The following is a 12,137-nucleotide window of genomic DNA, read 5'->3' on the forward strand; positions in this document are numbered from 1 at the left end:
AGAGCTTCTCCTTATATCCTATTTTCTCAACTATGAATGCCAAAAATTAATGACCTTAGTATTTGGCCTTCCCTTACCAAACTCTCCTTTTTTGTGACTGGAAATACTCCTCAGGCTTTTAAAGCTGTAATATGCATTTAATATTTTATAACATATATGTTATATACCACATTTTATAAAAAAGGTAAAACAATGAATGTATTTATCACTACCTCTTGACAGAAACTGTTTAATGGCAAGTAGTCTAGGAGTGCAGTGTATTTGGAATAAGAGATTCATAAACATGGCTTAGTGGCTAAAGGTGAAAAAATAGGGCTGTCTTGATTTTCTGTAGGCATCCATACAATAAAATAGTGTAGAATATAAAGAACATTTTGCCAAGGCAAAGTTCCTGATGCACTTCTGTTTTCTCCAGGGAAGTGCTCCTGTCTTAACTGACACTGTAAGAGGATTTTTAGATATGTCTCTGCTCAAGTTCCCTCAGAGGTCCAGCCTAACAGCTGTACTTGAAGCACATCTGCCCAACATGCACTGACAGAGAGTTTAACATTGATTGTAGCAGACATAACCACTTTCCCTCAAAATCATGATCTGAAGTGATGAATTTGTTGTCATTTATATAATAATGTCATCCACAAGGACCTCCCCTCATCCCTGTCCCTGTCCCTGGGAGTGATTCTGTTGATGTGGCGGTTGGTTTTGATGATACTGTGCATAAGCTCTTCAAGGGTCATACTCAGAAAGAGAAGGAAGTTCAGGAGTAAACAGGAAAAACTCAGACTTTGCCACAATCTGGTTTTGTGAGAAGAAATATACCCTTAGGAAAACAATAGGAAAAGTGGGGGACAGGGGGAGAGACAGGCAGAATTGAATGGGCTGATAAATTTGCAAGTTAGAAGCAGTGAGTGATAAGAGTAACAGTTTCTGTTGTGAACAGGATGAGTATCATCAGATAAGAATCACGATTTTGAAACTGATTAGGAAGGCCAAGAGCTCAGGAATAAGAGATAGATCTCTCTGAGTTCACTTCTTATGTGTCTTTATGGAGAAGTTAAGCTTAAAAAGAAATAATCAGTTTGTTTTGCAGTGATGATTTCCCTTTTGTGCTTAGCATAGAAAGATTTAATTTTGAAAGTGTGATCCTAAATGTCCATTAGTGCAGCTATAATAAACATTCATCTGTTTATTCCTTAAGCAGCATGTTTCCTAGAGCTATTCCTCTTGTTCCTTACTCCACACTTTCATATGTCAGTCAAATTATCAGTAACAATAATCACAAATCCCATTAGGAACTAATTACATATATGCAACTTCAAGCTAGTTTACCTCTTTGCTAACATTATCTCTGAGATTTTTAACTGCAGTCAATCCAGCTTGCTTCTGGCTCCATTAATTGTGGTTACACATCTTTACAAAGTATTAACACCTAGAACTCGTCTTAATGATATTTTGCTGCTTCAGAAATAAGAAAGACCTATAAAATGGAGTAACTTCCTCTGTCTTCAGATGCATTGACCTCTGTCCACCACCCACTCTTAAGAGCTCCACCATTCTCATTTTATATCTGCTCAGTTCCTGAGTGACACAGTGAGTTCCCATGTGATCTTGTTTTCCTTGCTTGAGTATGTGCTATAACTGGAGTTGAGAACAGAGCCTTGCTGACAAAATAAAGGCAAAGATGACATGAAGCAGACTGGAGAGTGAGTCATCATAAGGACATGGGATAGATACTTTTGAAAGCTGTTACATGAACTCACTTCTTTCCTGAGAACATGAAGGGAACAGCATGTAATTCTTCCGGTAGAGAGTGTGAAAAACAATGAAAAACAAAAATATGATGCACCTTGCAAGGAAACTATGGGTTTGGACTGTCCCAAAGAAACCTATCTATTTCAAATATTTCAGCAAAATAGTTTTTATATGCTGTTACAACTGAGATAAAAATGTCTATCAACATCTATGCATTGGTTCATTTCCATAATAATCTGTGTAATTTTCTTTGTTTGCTATATGCTTGCATCTCTTCCGCAGACAGTGATGGAAATCAAGGGGAACATTTGCAACCAATAGGGATTAAAAATAGTCTATGAAGATATATCATACTGTAGCCTATGTTAAATTGAAGCTTGTGGAATCCAACTTGCTGACTTTAAGTGTTTAATGAAAACAGAATCATTATCTCCTCTCTAGGCAGGTAGCGAACTCTTTTGGGATTTAAACACATACATCAGAAGAAGAGACTTGTACGTTTCTGGAAAGTTCACACCCACAGGGTTACACTTTGTTTTTGCAGTCTGAATAGTTAAGGAAAAATGCTATTCTGAAAAAGAAAATGAGAGCAAATCCTAAAGCTTCATGTTTCCTGTATGCAGTTTTAAAAAGCAACTTTCAAACGCTTATGTCTGTATTGCACTTTACTTGTAAAGCTATTAATTTAAAAAGTCTTCCTGAAATTCCCCTAAACTCTTTCCCTTGCAGGGACAGGTCTTTTAGGACTGTAAAAGAATGGGACAAAATTCTAGCTGATTGATTTATAAACACCTGAAGAAAACATTGTTTATGTGGAAAGTGCTGGAACATTCTTATCCAAAGTGATGTCACTGGGTGCCACTTCAGTTTAATAAAATAAGTCACTCCAAAGTGGCTTAGGGTGGATAGAAGACAAGGCAGCTCTAAAGGAGAGAGAAAAGAGTGGCGAGGATAACTGAAACTAAAGATCCTTCTTCACCACTAGTTCTTCCCAATTGCCCCTGGCCAGTAGAAATGTTCTCTGAAGCAAAATGCCTTGGGTTGTTGATTTTATACAGATAGCTTTCTATCTTAAAAATCAGCAAAGCAGCACCTTCCTTTTATCTTTACTTAAAGTCAGTTACTTCATTCTTCATGTCTTTTATAGGAATCTGTATAAAGTCGGGATAGCTTGTCTAGTTTTCTTTCATGTGTGCTCGTGCCTTCCTTCATCCAGTAAGTATGCTTGCACATGTGTGGGGAGAGACTGTGAGTTGCTGTTTTTTGTAAGGTTGACTTTAATGTCATTATAGTGAAATGAGTTTATTATGTTTTTCTGCCTTTTAATTTCGTTTGGAAAAGAAGAAGTAATTTTTGCCTCATCATGTATCTTCTGCAAAACCAATTTAATATTAACTTCTTTTATTGTGCAGAGCTGGTTATTTACCTCAGAATATTCCTTTGGAGATTATCAGATACCTTTCAGAGGAGAAGGATTTTCTGCCTTGGCACGCTGCCAGCCGAGCTCTTTATCCTCTAGATAAATTGCTGGACCGCACAGAAAACTACAACATCTTCAATGTAAGATAGACAGTCTTCTCCCCCTTCCCCGGCCCTCTTCCTTTCCTCCCTTTCCTCCCTTTCCTCCCTTTCCTCCCTTTCCTCCCTTTCCTGCCTTTCCTGCCTTTCCTGCCTTTCCTGCCTTCCCTCCCTTCCCTCCCTTCCTCCTTCCTTCCTCTCACTCTCTCTCCTTTCACTGCCAAGAGTTGAACTTTTCCCCAGTTAGCCACTGTAAATGACCTAGGGATATTAGCTTTTTTCCTAATTCTTCTTTATTTAAGCATAGCAGTTGTCAAGCTTTGGTTCATTTGCATTTGAACAGTGATAACTGTTGTTTGAGGCATATATGATTAGTAGAAGGAAAGGTAATTATCGCTCCTATAAAATATTATGACAAATAAAGTATTTCACTTAAAGAGCTGAAGTAATCTATTCCAGATTTTCTCTTTTAAGGAGCCCCACAGCGATATTTAGATTGATGCCTAAGCTCAGCAAGGACACCAAATACAGGCACAACTGAACAGGACACACGCAGCTGAAGTAAAGATTTGTAGTCATTATTTCATCCAAAAAGCCATGGTGAATTCAATGCAGTTACCTTAATTAACAAGGATTAGATCACCATTGAATCAAAAACCCATTCATAATTGGGTCCGAAGGGACAGCAGTAACAGCTAGAAGTAGATAATTAAGATAGACATGACAAAGATTTTAACATTTTACCTGGAATAAAAAAAAAATCATAGCTATGCTGAAGCATGTTTTATGAAGTACACAGGATTTGATTGCAGCCAGTGACAATTAGAAACTCTTGGGTTTTTTTATTCACTATGAATTTTATGTAGTCTACATATTTTCAGTGGCCAACATACTGTAATTTTATGTAATTTTGTAAAGCCTTCAAATGAAGGAACTCTCTAAAGCCTGAAATGATAAAAGGTGTTTTTTTATTCTTAAACGTATAGTTGCTTGTGTGTGTCCACAGACACACATGCTCAGAGAGTAGGAAGCTAGAGGTGGCTGTATGTATATATATATATGTAGAAGTACATACATATATATACACACCCACACATACACAGAAATACCTGCTGACATGGAAAATTATTTTTTTAGAACATATACTACAGATTAATAAAGACAGATTGAAATTCTTTATGAACCTACAGTGTAGGCCTACATGCAAATCAGAGCCATAATTTAAAATGATGTTGAAATAATTTACATGTTTAGTCTGTTAACTGCACAGAAAAATTCTTATAAGTCTGCCATTGCACTTCTAAACGTGGCTGTGTAAAGAAGACACAGTTTTAATAAATAAAACCAGTAAAATTCATGGCTGGGGTTGTGTTTTATGATTACTGTTGAGAGTTTTGAAAGCAGAGGTGATAGCAGAGGAAATAAAAAGTCTTTTTAGTCACAGAATAACGTATCTGCTAGAGAAAGCTGCACTGTGAATCTCCTTTTAGGTTGACATCATATATACATGCCTGTGCATCCACAGTAATAAAATAGATGCTCTCCTATGCAATTCTTTATATCTCAGTTCTCTTTCAAATTGGTGAGTTCCACTGGCAAAAGATTACGCTGAATGCGATGACAGTGGTTTTCTTCAGAATTGGTCAGAATATGTAAATAATCTCCTGTGTAAAAAGTAACTAAAGTAGATCTTGGACTTATTTTGTTCTTTAAGCACACCAGGAAACTAAACTTAAAGCACAGTGTCATTAAATGTACAAATTTACACTTACTTGCAGCCACATTGTTCTTTATTCTGAGGTCAATTATTTGACTGTACTTGCATAACAATTTTTCTATGGCTATGGATATTAAACCAATATTCTTTTAAAACTGAACATGCACATTGTAGTCAAGATGGGCCATAGAGCAGAAATTAAGCTGTAGACGCTCTTGCAACTTTTTATCTGTGTATTCTGAGTTCAAAATAGCATGTAAGAAACTTTTTAAATTGATGGGGTTTATAACAATAAATTGTCTTATACTAGGCATCTAATCAAATAGCTGTTCTACAGCTTCTCACTATAGCAGTGAAGTATTATAAGTGGACATGTCACTTTGCTGAATGAAAATCAAAATCTTTGAAAAGTTGGACATTATTTGAGGGTAAAAAGAGAGACCAAACCTCAATAGTCAGTGGTACTTCAATTGCAAATAAAGAATAAGTGTTAACATTAAATATATATTTTTTTCCTCCTCAGGAGTATATTTTAAGACAAGTTGCATCAATGTATCTCAAGCTTGGATGGCCAACGAATAATTTAAACAAATCACTTGTTCAAGCATCATACCAACATGAGTACTGTTATGCTTCTTTTTTTTATTATTTGTTTGTGGGATATAGTTGTAATAATGTACTATCTAAAATTTGGTGTCATCTTCAGCATGTCATACTTTCCTAGCTCTGTGGTCCTGTTTTTCCTTCCTGAGTTAGAGGGAAAGCAGCAAGAGATTAATTCCCCTTTCCTGAGTTTGGAGAACATGATTTCCTAAACCTTAATTTAATATTTGACTGCACTGGATATTTAAGAACTTGGACTCATGTGACTGCAGAGGTCAGGAAGAGCACATAAGTGTAAATGGGAGCTGGTTTTGGTCCATGACCTTTCTTTAGTTGTTGCAGCAGCTGTAGGCATTAAATTGACACTGAGATTTGAATAGCTGGATTATATGTTGCCCAACTACCAGTTGCTGCCACTGTTATAAGAAATAGCTTTTTGTAAACATTCAAACATATTCAATAATGCAGCCTTACTGCTTTCTTTAATTTGGACAGAGAGTTGCGTCGGGAAGTCATCATGTTGGCCTGCAGCTTTGGTAACAAACACTGTCACCAGCAGGCTGCAACGTTAATCTCGGATTGGATTTCTAGCAATAGAAACCGGTAAGTGAAACTGAAATGTGTATTTCCCATTTCTCCTACTCAGAGGCAATGCAGCTGGCATGCTCTTCCTCTCCTGCCTGCCCCCATCCACAGTGTCCCATTCTGCAGAGTGGTATGTAAGGAAGCAGAGGTCTCTGGCTGTTATTTAAAAATGTCTGTGGGGCTTCAGAATGAATTATATGACTTTGCATGTATGAGTGGGTGGAGGGGACACCCATATAGCCTCTGCCCACTCCTGATAAATTGCTGTTAGATAATTATATGCTAGAACAAGAGAAGATGGGTTTTAAGGAGGGGTTTAAAGGAAGAAAGATGAGTGAACACTGCATTGGCAGACAAACACGATGCCCGTGTCAGGGCAAGAGAGCAGAAGATGTTAGGTGATTAAAGAAGTGAGAGAGGTTAGAGGCAGAAGGACTGAGAAGTAAGAAAGGAGATGAAACAATGTATTTGAGGGAAATGTTATGAAGTAAGGGTGAGGACTTGGAAATTAATGTGATTCAGGAATACATGGAAAAGCTCATGTAAGGTTTCAGAGAGAGGATAATATGATAGCTGATGTGTTGAGCATTAACAGCACTGTAGTGGTTTGACAGCAGATATGTAAGTTAGGCTGTCCAGGCACAGGTTTATTCAGCTGAGGCAAGGCAACACAGGCCATGGATGGTGTATGAAGTTTATCTTTTAAAGGCAAGCATCTAAGAAATGTTAAATTACTGAAAATACAAATATTTAAGTATGTAGTGATCTGTGGACAATGAGATAAGTACAGAGTATAGGTTAAGACCATGGCTTAATGATGGATTTTCTGATTATGTGGAATGTGGGTGTAGAAGTATTTGCATAAGTACATCACATGATATTTTGGTTTAAAGGAAAATATTTTACTTTCAAGTAACAAAGAAAAAGAGAAGAGAAAAAGTCTTACATTTTTAGTCCTAGTCTTGTATTAGCTCTGCAAAAAGATCAGATCTCTATAGACATATAGGCATGTAGGATTTTTCAAAGACATCTTGGGCCAATCAGGTATTTGTTTTCAATTAAGATGTGTCTGTAATCTTTCAAAATCCTTTACAGGCATACCCAGTTACATATGTACCTGAGTGTCTTTTAAAACCAGTCATAACTGAGCATTAATGGAAATTGCATTCCTCTATGACTTTGAAACTTCTGAAAAAAAATTATTTTGAAGCTATGACTATCTACCTTTGAATAAGATGTGTGTGAGGGGGAGGGTTTTCTTGTGTAAGATGATACCAGATATATTTACTAAGAAATATATACCCCAGGGTTTTATATGAATTCTTATCGTCAGCAGCAACAATCACTATGAAACTATTCAAAGAGGAGATTAAAGAGAAAGAATCATTGGAAAAAATCTTCAAAAGTAATTTACTTAGATAATAATTTGCAAAATTAGTTAATCAAACCTAGCACCATCTATTAGCATGCACAGCAGTAGATGATTCAGTGTTAAAAAGCTGTCACCATGCAAAGCTTTCTCCTACCCTGTGTCTTCATCCTTTCCAGCAGGATTGAAGAAGGAGGCATCAGGAAAAAAAAAGAAGCTTAATGCTTTGCTAACAATAGCAAGAGAGGAAAGGAATAAATTTAAGGAGCCATCTGAAGATTCATCTTAGCCTTTCTATGGGGCCATTCTTGGGAGCACAAGATTGTGGTTGCCAGCAGATGACAAGTATTATGATAAAAGCATCACAGCAGGGCAGAGGTAGAGAATAGTTACTAAGTTAAAGTAGTGCATTTCTCCAAAGAAACTGCAGTTTTGAAGAACAGCTGCAAAAAATAATGTAATTACAGAATACACATTGACAGTCAGCTGATAAATAGGGGTACAACTTGCAAAGACACAGAGATGTGTTTTTATTTCTTATGATTATAGGATTTGTTCAATTCCCCACCCTAGAATTTACCAGTCGCTATCTCAGAGCACTTACATACTGAATGTAACTAACATGAGCAGACTCATTTCCTATCTATTTATGCTGAAATGACATTGCAAAGGCTACTAGGAAAAGCGGCTCTGTAGACATAAAATCAGCTTGTGTTTCACAGTAACAACATTTGTAGGGGTCTGTCAGTGTTCTCTCAGGAATGTTCAGATCCCTACTGCATCAGGGGTACCCCATATCACCTTTGCTCAGTTTAAATCAACTCAGACTGAAACCTGATAATAAAGCAGGGGCTGTTTTCCCTGCTTTTCCACCAAGAAAATGATGGTGATTCTACAATCAGAATTTAATTAAATGGTGTTTGAGTCATGATTCTGCCTCTTTAGCACTTCAGAGACAATAGTTAGCTCAAGTGCAAAGGGCAAGCAGATAAGTACAAGATACATGCAGAGAGCACATCCAACAGGTGCCATTTTATACTTTCTCATCAATTGCTTGTTTTGCTCGGTTTGATGCCCTTAACAACTGTTTGTGAATTTGCTGCAAACAGCCACCTCAGTATCTGTAGGAACCCCTCAGAGCTTGTTTCCTCACAAAGAAGGGAAAACTCATGCTGGTCATCTTTCTCCAACCTTCTCTGACAGCTTCTGGTGAGGAAAGCTGGTGACAGGTATAGAAACTATATGTATCCTTGCCTATTCCACTTATCAGCAATGAGGAAAGTTCTATCTGCTGAAAACTACTCTAAAAGTTCTTGTAGATGCCCTTCCCTCTTCTGAAACAGAACAAAGACATTGACTGATGCATTGCAGAAAGTCTGGTCTTGGTGGGTTTGCATAGCCAGAGCATGAAGATAGAGTTCCAGAGAGCTCAGAGATATTTTATGTACAGGTATAATTTGAGTTTGACTATGAGAGGAAAAATAAAGGCTAATTTTCAACCTTTCCACCCATCCCCTCCCAAAAACCTTATTCTGGAAGATGAGATGTTTCATACAATAAGCTAATTCACAAGCAGCACATGTTGGAAGGAACAAATTCTTAGAGCAGTAGACCCCAAAATGAGACTATGGAATTAGGCTTGTGTCCCAAGATTCTAATCAATACAAAATTAGGTAGTATTAAATTAATATGTGGTATTAAAATACCACATAAATGCACAGGCAGTAAATCATGTAAAGGAGGTTTTTGATTCCCTGGCAGTGACTGCAGTTAAAGTTCAAATACGCATAACAGAGAACGTGCAATTAATAACACTGTAGAAATGCTAAAATTCATAATTTTAACCACGTTTTTAATCTATGGCTTTTTAGAAGTTCTTTTGAAATGTTTTTTCTGTTTCACTTATGGCATTTAATTATGGATAAGGTGTTGGGTAATAAACAAATACAGTAATATCTAACTGTTTTACCAGCATATGCCTACAGTTGCTGTAGTTTTTAGTAATTATATTTAGTCTGGTAGGTCCAGAAATTAATTACCATCTACTCTTCACTGTAGGGGATTGAAATAATCATAATAATCAGTTACTGTTTGTACTTTGTAATTACATGTTCTTTACTGTGCACATAATTTGCCACTGTTCACTAAGGAAAATAATGGTCATTCATAGCACAAAGCCAGAGGTCCTCTTTGTGTTTCTGCACTATTTGAAAAAAACCATTAGATTTCCAGCTGTAGCACTGCAGATTTTCTTACGGAATTAGTAAAAAAACCTCATACATGTGATCTGCAACATTAAGTATGCATGAAAGTGGAAGTCAGCTGAGAAGCTTGAAGAAGCTGAAGGCTTGAATTTCTAAGGTGTTGCAGTGCTTCATTTTTAGATGCCTGGCTCACAGGGCAGAATCAGACTCTTACACTTCCTACAAGGAGATCTGGCAACCTCTAAATGAAGTTGTTGGCAGCCACTGTGCTGAGTGAAGAACATCAGACTGTGAAGGGAGAGTAGGCCCTCTTAGGGTCCAGCACTACAGGTAGAAAGATACCTGTATCAAATGAATATATGTAAATGGCGATCATAGAGTTAGGGGTCCTTGCAAAAGGTGCCTTTCAGAAGTGTCGCTAAAGCAGGAAAAGGTCTGCTCCTTTTCTTTTCAAATAGAGCTGGCAGAGAAGCTGCTTCTCAACACCCTTTTAAACAGTAGTTCTGAGATTGTGGTAGAGCTTCAGTTTAGTACCTCAGCCCTGCATCTGCCACATGCAGAAGACCACCCTGATGACCTATCTGCGAGGTGTTTGGGACAGTATTAAGACACCGCAACACACTTTACTCCTCTCGTTGAAGCTCAGCCACTGGGATTTACTTCATTAGCAAGAGAAATAATACAGCTCTCCAGCCTAAAGATGAGAGCATTCATCTGAGGAAGGGAGGCTTCAGTACCTGAAATACCAGGATTACATAGTATGCAAAGGGCTTTAGGTGGTATTGCTCACTACTACTTTTGCAGGGCAAAACATGATGCTAAAACAAGGAACATAACTCTAAAAAAGAAGTTTGGCTCTACAAGAGGCAAGCCAAACACATAGCATCACATGTAGAAGAGGCTATAAGGAGACATCTGGTTGCACTGGTCTAGGAATCAATATCATATTTTAATCCTTGCAATTGTTAAAAAGAAGTGATTATTTTTTTCAACTGAAAATCTGGGATTAGACTTCAAGGTATGTCTTACAGTTTTTTTAATCAATGAATTTAAGTAATTTTGCTCTTTGTAAACAGCTGATGGCTCCAGCACATTTTGCTTGAAAGTCTGCATTGACTACTGACTTGACAGTTGATATGAAGGCAAACATTTTCACTCTGTTAAATTGGGATATATGCTATTCCTGTATTGGAGCAATGGAAACCCTTGAAACTTCCATGTTGAATACATGGAATATAAACCTAGTAGAAAACATATAAGCACATTGAAATTTCCCTCTGTAGTTTGAGAAGCTAAGGTTACTGGGATTCAGTCAACAGCAGAATGCTGTACAAGAGAAGCTACTGTTAGCTGAAAATTAAGATGTTTGCTTCTACCTTCATTTAACTGAGCTCATCCCTGTGAAGCTCTTTCATGTGTGAAGAAATACATTATTCACACTCCTTAGATATAACAGCATTGTGGTTCAGCCTAAAAAATTAACAAAATTACCATACAATGCCTGCCTGAGCTTGAGAATCAGCCTTGTTAACCCCTTTAACCTTCACTGCATATCTCTTCTGAAAGAAAAACATGTTTCTAAGAGGATTAGCATTTTCAGACTTTCTGCATTGGATAGACTGAGTGAACGTGTATTTCTGAGGTTCAGGAAAGAATGTGTGGAGAGCTGCAATCTAAACTCCTGACAGGATATATCATAACAATGGGTAACATGTGAATATACACTATGATGGCTCAAAGCTCGACTTATACATAGACACAAGCATGTTTTTGCAAACCTCTCTGTGGGTGCAGACGTGATTTTCTTCCATCTACTGTTACCATCCGTCAGCTACAGGTTTCCACATACATATTTCTGCTGGCAGAGTGGACTGTGGATGCATGCTTGCTTGAGGCAAAGTTAGACAGGATAGTGTGAACATGAGTATATGAGAGAGCTGCTTTGAACTGAGACAGCTGATTTTGCCTTCAGCAGAAAAAGGAGTGCTTGTGTTCTGGTTCTGTTAGTAGAGCTGTGGTGATGTTATTCTTTTGCTAACATGTAGCAGTGAGCAGTGGGAGATGATAGGATAGCATCAGACACAATTATGTTGCTATGTTTCTTTAAGATTTTACTGGACCTGTTGGAGTGCCCCTAGCTAGTCATAGCCACTTCAGTTTGCTCTTATGTTTTTTCTTCTTTAGAAATGTAACCACTGCTATTTATTGGTTGCTGTCTTTTCAATGGAAACAAAGCACCTTAATTAATTGTCTTGATACCCCTAGAAAACTTACAGTAAATGCATTTGATTGATCTGGGCTTCATATCACTTTGGGGTGATTTTAGGTTTAATGCAGTTTTTACTAATTTTACTATTATTCTTCTGTCACAAGCACTCTGATCAGTTTTGTT

The 12,137-nt window shown here is 37.3% G+C and overlaps 1 protein-coding gene across 1 annotated transcript in view; it reads left to right on the top strand.

The window, feature by feature from the left end:
• Positions 1 to 12,137, top strand: part of TRHDE (thyrotropin releasing hormone degrading enzyme) — a 225,038-nt gene that overhangs the window by 189,474 nt on the left and 23,427 nt on the right. The window contains exons 13-15 of the mRNA XM_074870583.1: positions 3,162 to 3,309; positions 5,508 to 5,605; positions 6,083 to 6,190. Coding sequence (XP_074726684.1) covers positions 3,162 to 3,309; positions 5,508 to 5,605; positions 6,083 to 6,190 — 354 coding nt within the window. The remainder of the gene's footprint in view (positions 1 to 3,161; positions 3,310 to 5,507; positions 5,606 to 6,082; positions 6,191 to 12,137) is intronic.

Source organism: Strix uralensis, chromosome 5 (genome assembly GCF_047716275.1).
Source record: "Strix uralensis isolate ZFMK-TIS-50842 chromosome 5, bStrUra1, whole genome shotgun sequence".
NCBI classification, from domain to species: domain Eukaryota; kingdom Metazoa; phylum Chordata; class Aves; order Strigiformes; family Strigidae; genus Strix; species Strix uralensis.